The sequence below is a fragment of the Zingiber officinale genome, chromosome 9A (assembly GCF_018446385.1).
Source record: "Zingiber officinale cultivar Zhangliang chromosome 9A, Zo_v1.1, whole genome shotgun sequence".
NCBI classification, from domain to species: domain Eukaryota; kingdom Viridiplantae; phylum Streptophyta; class Magnoliopsida; order Zingiberales; family Zingiberaceae; genus Zingiber; species Zingiber officinale.
Genome location: NC_056002.1, coordinates 70,424,793 through 70,436,830, shown reverse-complemented (window position 1 = coordinate 70,436,830; position 12,038 = coordinate 70,424,793). Strand labels below are relative to the sequence as shown.

The following is a 12,038-nucleotide window of genomic DNA, read 5'->3' as shown; positions in this document are numbered from 1 at the left end:
ATAACGGTATACCACATACCTCCTATAGCTTGGAGATTCCTGCCGCTGCCTGGTCCCAAAACTCGAAAGTCACATCGAGGAATCAACTTACAAAGGGAAAACAAAACAATTGGAAGACTGAAAATCATGAATTGAAACAAGATCGAACTGCTCTGATACCACTAAATTGGTATCAGATTAACTCGAAAATCCAAATCACTAAAAACAAATCGCAACATCGGAGACATAAAAATAGACTTCGTAACTTGGCTCTGATACCACTAAATTGTCACGCCCCAAAGGAGTCCCTGCCAGAAGAAATTTCGATAGCATCTCCCCTGTACGGGTGACAATCTGAAACATTACTACATACAAAATATACATCAGCCACACTCGGCTGGAATATATATACAATATGAAATAAACACGACCACGCAGTTTATAGCATCAGCCCACTCGGTTGGAACATAAACAGACAGCAGCGGAAGACATAAAACGATACGAACGTAAAACCAACAACGACACTAACAAAAATATCTGTCATCACAGACTTGGCCCAAAATCCACATCGACTTATTGAAAAACAGAATACACAAAATCAATATACCACCCCAAACGATAACAAAACCAAAACGAAAACTATCCTCGAGTGTGACGTAGGACCCAGGACTGGTAGCCGGCATCTATGCAAGCATCCATGACTCATCTACCTGTTACCTGGCGAAAGAAAACCATTTTACGAGGTGGTGAGTATTGGAACTCAGCGGGTAGAGAAAGATAGTGCATGAACATAATGTACAAATAGAAATTGGGCCAAGAGTATACAGTCTCATAAGAGGAATAGCAGATACCACAATAGAACTAAAATATATGCTCATACCTGAAACCATATCCTAGGCTAGGTATAGTAGGTCAGAACTGATACTAATCTGCTACAGTACTGCCCATAACTATAGAGGTAATAAGTAAGGTATATACAAATATCCAATGACTAAACATTTACAATGAGAACATATCTCAACAAAAGTAAGCATATCAGCATATGTGAACAACAGCAGTAAGTAAGCAATAATAGTATATAGAAACAGCAGCAGCCAAAATAAATATAATAACAGTTTATGCACGGATGGTTACTCCCGCCCACCTCTCTGCACCATGACCCCTGTATGGTCGAGAAGTCGGGTCATTGACAGACTGTACACCACTCCAGCTACCACTCACACGAATGGCCGAGGGGACAGGTGCATAGTAGCTAACTAGCTACATCTGCGACGGGGTCCCTGCTGCTCGTACTCCAGCTACCACTCGCACGAATGGCCGAGTGCGGCACGACAGGACAAGTGACATCAACTCCAGCTACCACTCTCTCGAGTGGCCGAGGATGCGGCATGCATGCAATGACATGATGCAAACAATGCAACAGTCATCATATATATATAAGCAGAAACAGGTATGCTGCATGAAGCCAGCATGCTCAGTATAGTACATAATAAACAACAGTCAAGCATACAAATATGATATCTAATATCTACTACTTATCATGGACAACAACTAGAGACTGTATGGATATAAAAATGAGTAACTCAATGATTTTGAGTGGAAGTATCAAGCATAGGAAAAATTATGAGTGGAGTCAAGGTAAAGCAATTCTTATACAAAATAGCTCATGCACTAAGTTCGAAGAACTAGAGAATCAAAGTAAGAAGTACCCGCCTTTACTTATTGATCATATGAAAATAAAATCCACGTTGTGTTGCTCGCTCCAAATCAATGTCCTACGTCAATAGATATTATTTAGCTACTCTCACAAGAATCAAATAATTAAACCAATCTCTAAACCAATTAGGATAGCCCTAATCGAAACACGATCATCGCTTAGCCCTAATACAATCAACCTTTTTAACAATTTTTGATCCAAGTTGTCATCATTTACCCATTGATTGATACTTAATCAAAATAACCTCCATCCTAACTGAATTAGCAAAAGGCATAACTATTCATCTCTTCAAAACAACACCTCAACACCAATTAACTCAAATCTGGTAATAATATTAAAAACCAGCAACTAGTTAACCAAACCACAACACATTATGAAATCAAATCTCCATCGTAAGCTCTTCTAACTCCACAAATCACTAATTCAATCCATAATCAAATTAGATTAACTACTCCAATCATGTCACCAATTAATCTAAATTTAAATTCAAACATCAATCAAAACTCACCAAAATCTGTAGCGCTACCACTTGACCTGCTGCCAGCTGCCAAAGGAGGTTGTTGTCGAAATCAGTGGCTGAAGCAGAATGGAGTCGCTGCTCTCCAAACAAATAACTCTAAATCAACACTGATCTTAGATCAATCCCTCAAATCATCTACTAGGTTAGTTGATTACCTCCAAGGTGTCGGTAAAGCAGCGACTGCCACAACTAATGGTCGAAGCTAGGGCTCGAGATGAAGAAGATCATTGATGAAGGTGTGCCTCGGTGTTGATCTCTACAGGTGGTGAGGAGGTGAGATCAGGAACACAGCAAGGTGACAACGGGTGAATAGGAGGCAACAATGGACCTACCCAATCCAAGATCCAGAGAAGAGGAGACGATTGGCTAGAGGGAATTAGGGTTCGGCGTTGCTCCCTACTCATCTTGGACAAGAGACCAATTCTGATGTCATCCGATGAACGAGCAGCGCCGCAAGATCGAGAGGAAGAAGGATTGGGAGAGTCGTGCACCCCCCCCAACCTAGGTCTCGCTCGGCGTCGGGATGAGTAGCACCGGCGCAATCGGTCGCTGAGGCGGCTGTGCTTGCGGGAACTCGCGAGGAGAAGAGATCGCCAGATATGTTGTCCGACGGTCGTGGCTCGACAAAGAAGAGGACCGGTGGTGGATTTTTTTGGGTGGCGGCGCGTGAGGGCTCGGGGAGGAGTCGGCGCGCGAGTTGGCCGAGAGGGAAGGGGGCGACGGCTAAGATCGGGAGGAGAGAATATAACTCGGCAATTAAAGGAGTTAAACTTAGGGTTTATATTTATAACCTAAGGTTTTATTAAAACGACCTAGGTTAATTTCTCAATCAACTCCCAACTTAATGGGTATTCCAAACAGGCTTTTATCGGCCCCATTAGTGCATCCCCTCTAAATACATCATACGAGCTCCAATTAAATCCCAGAAAATTTCTAAAAATTCTTAAAAATTCTAATAAGATTATTCATCCATTAATCCTATTATTTAATTATTATCTGATTCGGTATTTTACATCAAGAATATTCTTAAGTACTTAAGAAGGACTAAAGAATATTTCTTGATATATGGAGGCAATAACGAGCTAGCTGCAAAGGGTTACACTGATGCCAGCTTACAGACCGACCAGGATGATTATCGATCACAGTAAGGGTTCTTATTTTGCATAAATGGTGGTGCTGTGAGCTGGAAGAGTTCGAAGCAGGACACAATAGCTGATTCTACGACAGATGCCGAGTACATTGCTGCATCAGAGGCAGCAAAGGAGGCAGTTTGGATCCACAAGTTCATCACTGAACTTGGGGTGGTTCCCATTATCGTTGACCCTATTGAGCTCTATTGTGACAACAATGGAGCTATAGCACAGGCGAAGGAACCTCGCTCACACCAGCGGACCAAACACATACTACGACGCTTCCATCTCATTCGAGAGATTATCGAGAGAGGAGATGTGAAGATATGCAGAGTTCCTACAGAGGCTAACATCGCAGATCCCTTGACCAAAGCTTTGGCATAGAGGAAGCATGATGGTCACACTAGGTCATTGGGGCTTATAGCCTACACTGATTGGCACTAGTGCTAGTGGGAGATTGTTAGTTAGAGCCCTAGAGCCAATCATTTGATGATTGTATTATGGACTTGTTGTATCATATTCTTATATAAATAAAGGCATTTGTTTTTGGTTATTATACTTACTTATATTGGTGTCAAATAAACTAAGTATAATAGCGTCCTTGAGTACAAGGTTCTCACCTATATCAATCGGTTAGTTGAACCGATAGTGAGATGATATAGGGAACACTACTCTTAATCATTCCTAGTCGAGTATTAACATTCAGGGACAATGTTAATGCAATAAGACTAGCATGTAGGTCAACTCGATGACTTGATCTCACAAGTCATGGATATAAAGATATCAAGTTGAGACATGGGTATGCATTGGAGAATGTATACTGAATGACCCGCCATGAGAAAGTATCATGGATCGTTATATAAGTGTCATATACTTTCTCATGTGGCTATTAGTATGACTACTAGTCCTTAGACCTGAAGTCACCATGGTTCCCTACATAAGGAGTTATGTAATTTGGTTTCGTCAAACGTCACCCGTAACTGGGTGAAGGCGATTACTGGGTATATAACGAATTATGCAGAGGGATGTGAGTGATGTAGATGGGATCTATCCCTTCTATATGACGGGAGCGACATCGATATTCTTGATAGAGTGAGACCACGAAGTGCATGGTCATGCCCAAATGAGTCAATATGAGATATTGAGCTCATTTGATTTAGTGAGTCTACTTGGAGATCAAGATTTAGATTGGTCAGAGGATGACACGGTCTATGCCTCACATTGATCAATCTTGAAGTCTAGGATAGAAGGACACTTATCATATATTGTGAGGAGTTACAATTAGTAGTCACAAGGTGATGTTGGATCTCAACATTCTTGTAACTTGGGTAGTCATGATGTGTTGCTAGATACCGCTCATTACTTATGCTCCTAACTGGGTTTAGGGGCATTGCCAATGTTACAAGAACCTATAGGGTCACACACTAAGGACAATTAGATGGAGATTAGGTTCATATGATGAACCAAGAGGATTAGATTCATGTAATGGATCAAATTGGATTAAGAGTAATCCTAATTGGGCTAATTGAGTTGGACTCAAGTTGATTCATGTGTTTAATGAGTCTAATTTAGATTATGACTCATTGAATCAATTTAATTAAATGAAATAGATTCATTATATTAAATTGGCTTGAATTAAATGGTTGAATTAGATCAACCATGAGAGAGATTAAGTCAAGTTTGACTTGACTTGAGAGGAAGATGAAGAGTCAAGTTTGACTTGACTTTATGCCACCTCATTGGTGAGTTGGCATTGAGTGGGCCAATGATGATGCTCCACTTCATCATGGTTACTTAAGTGGGATGTCATCTCATGGGAGTTACCAAGAGTTGTGACTCTTGGCATTCCATGGAGGTTACAACTCCTCTTAATGTGGCCATCCACATCAATGGGATTGTAAGTTTTCATTTTTGTGAAGTAACTCTCATCTTCTTCCTCCTAGAGCTCTCTCTTCTTGCTCTTCCTCTCCTCATCTTGCCAAGACCTTCTTGGAGTGCTAGCACACTCTAAGGTTCTCCCTCCATCGAGTTGTTCGTGTGGATACTTCTAGAGAGTTGTCTACCTTGACAACTTGAGATCCGACACCTTGGACGAGTGGGATTCGTGAAAGGCACGCATCAAGGGTAAACTCGTACTCTAATATAGATCTTGAGTTTTGTAAACTCGTACTCGTTTGCTTTCGAAAGTTTTATTCTTCACATGGATCCGGTGGCGGGTCTTTCGGGGTTTCCGCCACGTGAAAAAATAGTTTTCGCGGCCCGAAGAACCCAACACCACCGAGGTACACTGGAGAAGACCATTGCCGGCGGTGAACTCATGGTGATCGGCGCAGTGGCAGTGACGTGGATGATGGTCGGTGAGATACGGCTTAGGCACGATGAAGAGGGAGATCGAGAGGAAAGCTCCGGTTCGGGCACGATATGAGGAGAAGGAGAAGATCGGGAGGGTAAATCGAGAATTTAGGGATTATTAAACTTAGGTTAACTTAATTAACCTTTAAGTTTATTTCTCAATCAACTCCTATTTAAGGGGTAATCCAAACAGGCTTTCACTGTACCCCGAATCCATCCCCTCGAAACAGGTCATACTGACTCCGTTTAAATTCCGAAAAATTTCTAAAAATTCCCAAAAAATCCAATAAGATTTTTCGTCCAATAACATTTATTATCATTATTTTACGGTATTTTACAGTTGTTGAGCCTGTGTCCAAATGGCTTTGCAAGTTTTGTGAGTATGGAAGACATTCCTAAGAGATGGGTGGATGGTGGATCGGATAATACATCACAACTGAGCGTCAACCTTCTTCCATAGAGGATGATCAACGACTTGAACATCTTCTTCAGTTTGAGTGAGATGTGTCTCATTACCCTATCCAACAAGCCAAAGCTCAATGTGAGATGCCCAAGAAACATATTTTTTACCATTCAACTTCTTGGAAGAGAGAGGTGCAGTGATGTGGTTGGTAAAGATTGAGGTATCTGGCTTTGGGATGTCGGATGTAGCCATTAATTAGTTTGGAAAGAACTGTGAAGAACGTCGACGGAAGATGAAGAGGCAGCCGACTGTCCCCTTCTCTGGGGAGAACTTCCTTCTTCCGCAACCACGTCCGCGGGAAGCCTTTAGAGAGCAGAACCACTATGGCAACAAAACCCTATATTGAAGCTGACACTCTTCAACAAGGATCGGGAGTCATCCTGCGGATCGCGTGCTTGTTGTTCACGTCGAGGACGATCGCTCGATCATTGGTGAATACAAAAAGGGTCTGCTGTCAGGGAGGAGGTGGAGAAGAGAGTGGAGTCTGTAAGGAAGAAATCACCGAAGGGGTGCAAGAGGAGAGCGGATCAGGCTACCGACGACCAAAGAGGGCAACGGTGAGGTCTCCAAGGAAGCAAGATCCACCACTGAAAGTAGAAGTAGGACGACGATGGGAGCGACACTGTGGGTGGGATCGGGGTCTGGTATGGCACCTCAGGAGGTGGAGACAGAGGGGTTTTGTGCAGTGGAGAACTCACCGAAGAACAACTCTGATGAGATGAAGATAGAAGCTCGCCGCTGCCGCCGCTCGTTCTGGAAAAATGCCGGGAACCCCTCCAATGAGTTGAGTACAATCTGGGACTTTGATAATATGGTACTTTGATTGAACCCAACAATCCTCCCCTCAAACAAAAGATCACCATTAATCTCATGGTCTGCACCTCCGTAAGCATTCAGTCACCCTGATCTATTCCAGGCCTCTCCGCAAGCAGTTGGATTCGGTTAATCTTGACCTGCATCGGGCTTATCCGTAAGTATCCGGTCACCCTGACCTACTCGCCTCGCAAGCGTCTGGTCACCCTGACATACTCCGGGCCCACCCTTATCTTCGTTCAAGGCCGCCCCACATGACATCTGGTCTGGACCATGACTCTGATACCATTTGTTAAGAGAAAAAAACGTCGGTAGCCACGGAAGGGGGAAAAACATCGGAGAACCCATCCAATGAGTTGAGCACACTTGCATCCCCGCCACTCGTTGCTGCTAGAGAAATCCCGGAAGGGAGAAGGGGGGCTGCGGAGAAGAGAAAATGTAAGAGAGCGACAATGCAAGAAATTAGGGTTTTCTTTTAACCTAGCTCTGATACCATGTTAAGAGAAAAAAATCATGTATCACCACGAAATTATTGACATATATAGAGAAGGATATACAACATAATTACAATGATACCCATGGTTATTATGTTATAATATTCTAATAGTTGTGATCCTTCCAATGAACTTTGTAACAAGCTTCTCTTACACTTATTCTCTTACACTATAACATGGCATAAGTTCAGAACCAGCATAATGACAAAATCATCGATGCAATTCCAATAAACATAATGATAGTTCCAATGAATTTCGTAATAAGATTCTCTTCCTCTTATTCCCATAATCACTCTAAGATGGAGCAATCCTATGCTCTACCATATTCCCACTTTGCCAAGAATAACTTGTCTCGTATAGAATTTAGTATAAAATCAATATAGTTTGTGATACTATAGTTTTAACTCTATTCAGTCCTTGCCCTTTCATGTTCAAACCTTCAATTGTCCACATGGTGAGTATGGAATGAACTATAACCTACTTATCTCCTAGTGTTGCTTGTTCCAATTCTATATGGATGGCGGTCATTTTAGGCTATATAGATCGAATCATATTTCAGAAGCATAATTGAAACAGCCTCAATGTACTCATTAAAATAATAAAAACATTGTTGTGGATATTTAAATAATTTAACCAATAGCCAAAAAAGATGTTGCATAATGGAGCTTAGAAGAACAAATTGAAAGAAACTAGTTAATTATAACATTAACATCTTGTCTTTCCTAATTAGAAAAAAGGATACTCAATGCAAATTAGTGATATGCTTGAAGAAGGGGGAAAAAAGATAGTTTTTTACCACAATATCCATATAACTTTGTGAGATTCTATCATTATCTTTTATGTAAGTCCTAACTTTGAATGCATGCATAGATATTAGATAGTCAAGTAGTTCCTCAAGTCGACATACTTTTGGCGGCCTAGAAATAGTGGCAACTGAGGCAGATCCAAACCACACTCAAGTTGTAGATGTCAGCCCGATAACATATCACATGGTTTCGAGTGCTTAGAGAGGTTGGCCAATTATTTCTACTATATCTAGATGAGGTCTGGATTTGAATAGCAAGAACTAGTCCAAGTCATTATTAGTTCTGCTCCCACTCATGTAGTATTCCTTTTGAGGCATGATTGGAAGAGGGATATCACATGAGCATAAAATTTCCAAGCAATAAGGAATGAGGTGCTTCTATTGATAAGGATTGCAGCATGAAGTGTCATCCACAATACAAAAGAAATAGTAAGTGTTTCATACATCCAAAGAACTTTTTATGTACATTTTTTTCCTAGAATTATGCAAATGTTGGTAAACAACTTTTTGTACAGAAAAGCAATTAGATACACCATTGATGACATTAAAGGGATCAACCCCTCAATCTTCATGCACAGGATTTTACTCAAAGAAAGATATAAAAACTCAATTGAGCATCAAAGAAGACTGAACTCGAACCTGAAGGATGTAGTGAAGAAAGAGGTGTTGAAACTCCTTGATGCCGGAATCATCTATCCTATATCAGACAGTGAATGGGTGAGCCCAGTCCATGTGGTCCCTAAGAGAGGGGGGATGACAGTAGTTAAAAATGAAAACAACGAATTGATCCCAACAAGGACAGTTACGAGATGGCGGATCTGTATTGATTACAGGAAGCTTAACAAGGAGACTAGGAAAGACCATTTTCCCTTACCATTCATTGATGAGATACTGGAAAGATTGGCGAAACATTCCTATTTTGCTATCTGGATGGATACTCTGGTTTCTTTCAAATCCCAATTCACCCCCTAGATCAGGAAAAGACCACTTTCACATGCCCTTTTGGTACCTATGCTTATCGACGAATGTCGTTTGGGCTTTGCAACGCACGAGCTACATTTCAGCGATGCATGATGGCAATATTCTCCGATTTCACAAAAAAGATTATGGAGGTGTTCATGGACGATTTCTCAATATACTGTAACGATTTCGACACCTGCTTTCTGAATCTTTCCAGGGTTCTCCAGAGATGCGAAGATGTAAACTTGGTGTTGAACTGGGAGAAATGCCACATCATGATCAAAGAAGGGATTGTGCTAGGACATAAGATTTCAGAAAATGGGATTGAGGTAGACAAAGCTAAAATTGAGACAATTGAGAAACTACCTCCACCTCTTAACATCAAAGGGGTTAGGAGTTTTCTAGGGCATACTGGATTCTACAGGCGCTTCATCAAGGACTTTTCAAAAATTTTCAAGCCACTAACTAATCTGTTAATCAAGGATGCGAAATTTTGTTTCGATGATGATTGCAATAAGCCATTTAAGAAATTAAGAACGTTCTCATCTCAGCTCCCATAATTCAAGCTCCAGCCTGGGAACTCCCATTCGAGATCATGTGCGATGCCAGCGATTTCGCCATAGGCGTAGTTTTATGGCAAAGGAAGGATAAAGCTCTGCACACAATCCACTGTGCAAGCAAGACATTGGATGCAACCCAGATGAACTATTCCACCACCGAAAAGGAATTGTTGGCCATAGTGTTTGCAATCGACAAGTTCAGGTTCTATCTAGTGGGCTCAAAAGTAATAGTGTATTCTGATCATGCTGCCATAAGATATTTGCTTAATAAGAAAGATGTCAAACCTCGCTTGATTAGATGGATCTTGCTCCTTCAGGAGTTCAATCTGGAAATCAGAGACAAGAAAGGGGCTGAAAATATCGTGACAGATCACCTGTCCCGGGTATGGCCAAATGGGCAAAAAGATGTGGCTTTTGATCCGTCCATTAACGATGTTTTCCCTGACAAGCATCTGTTGGCAGTAGGTTCTGACAGAGTTCCTTGGTATGTAGATTTTGTAAACTATCTTGCAAGTGGAGTGCTTCCCACGAAACTCACCTCCCAATAGAAGAAGAAGTTTTTCTCAGACGTCAAACACTACATATGGGACGAACCACTACTTTTTAGGAAATGCGGAGACACGCTCCACCAAAGGTGTGTGCCGAATGAGGAGATCAAAGACATCTTATTTCACTGTCATTCATCATCTTACAGTGGACATTTGGGAGTGTCAATGATAGCTGCTAAGATTTTGCAACCAGGATTCTTTTGGCCAAGCCTATTTAGGGATACGAGAAATTTTGTGCGGTCTTGTGATCAATGCCAAAAGACCGAGAACATTAATAGAAGAAATGAGATGCCACTGAATTGCATCCTTGAAGTGGAACTGTTCGATGTATGGGGGATAGACTTTATGGGACCCTTTTCTTCATCATGTGGAAACAACTTTATTTTAGTTGTAGTAGATTATGTATCGAAATGAGTAGAAGTCATCGCCTCTCCTGCTAGCGATGCCAAAACAGTGATTAAATTGTTTAAGAAGGTGATTTTTCCACGGTTTGGTGTGCCTAGGGTAGTTATTAGTGACGGGGGCTCACACTTCATTGAAAGGTAGTTTGAAAATTTGTTAAGGAAATACGGAGTCAGCCACAAAGTAACGATGCCTTACCATCCCCAAACAAATGGACAAGTCGAGATTTCAGACCGGGAGATCAAAGAAATATTGGAAAAGACAGTGTCCAACTCCTGCAAGGACTGGTCGTTGAAATTGGATGATGCTTTATGGGCATACCGCACTGCCTTCAAGATTCCAATCAGAATGACCCCATTTCGACTTGTGTACGGTAAGCCGTGTCATCTTCCGGTGGAACTGGAACACAAGGCTTACTGGGCAATAAAACAACTTAATATGGACCTGAAGCTAGCTGGAGACAAGAGAAAGCTACAATTAAATGAACTTGATGAATTGAGGATGGATGCCTATGAACATGCCAAGTCCTACAAAGAGAGGACAAAGAGGTGGCATGATCAAACACATCATGCGAAGGGAATTCAGAGAAGGGGACTTAGTGTTATTGTTTAATTCAAGATTAAAACTCTTCCCTAGAAAGTTGAAATCAAGGTGGACAGGCCCATTCCAAATCAAAAAGGTTTACCCGTTCGAAGCCATAGACATCTGGAACGAGGAGCGTGGAGAATTTAAAGTAAATGGGCAACGTTTAAAAAAATATCTCCATGACGCGCCGACGGAGGATGTTATACAGATATACTTCTTGGATTTGTGGCCTCCCGAATAAACTAAAACGGGGTCGAGCTAGAGACCTAAAACAAGCGCTTGTTGGGAGGCAATCTAAGGGCTTTCTTATTTTAGTTCATCATTCCTTTTTGTCATTCTATTTCTCTAAGTGACTTTTAGTCTAGTATTTTATTTTGGGTATTTCATTCTCAGGATGTGCATAGCCTACACGAGCTGGCGATGAGCGCTTTTCATGGGCGTGGAGGTGATGGAGGAGCTGAAATGATGAAGTATAAATCACTTTGAGCTTAAGGGAGCAGCCGACCGTATGACCTCACACGGCCATGTGGAGCCAACGTGGAAACTAAAGCCACGGGTGGTGCAACTCTACATGGCCGTGTGGCTTGTGTAGAGAAGGAAGAGGCACGGGTCGTGCCAATTGGCACAGTCATACAACCATGCCAGAGAGGAGGAAGATTCGGGCCGTGCCAACTGGCACAACCGTGCGACTCATACAGAGTGGGTGAAGA

General features: G+C 41.7%; 1 protein-coding gene across 1 annotated transcript; it reads left to right on the top strand.

The window, feature by feature from the left end:
• Positions 1-10,932: 10,932 nt before the first annotated feature.
• Positions 10,933-11,355, top strand: LOC122019260. Its single transcript, XM_042576749.1, has one exon. The coding sequence runs from the start codon at positions 10,933-10,935 to the stop codon at positions 11,353-11,355; it is 423 nt and encodes a 140-aa protein (XP_042432683.1).
• The last annotated feature ends 683 nt before the right edge of the window (positions 11,356-12,038 follow it).

What these genes read in the sequence shown, in the direction of transcription:
- LOC122019260 (XM_042576749.1), top strand. Translation starts at nt 10,933, where the DNA reads ATGCCTTACCATCCCCAAACAAATGGACAAGTCGAGATTTCAGACCGG.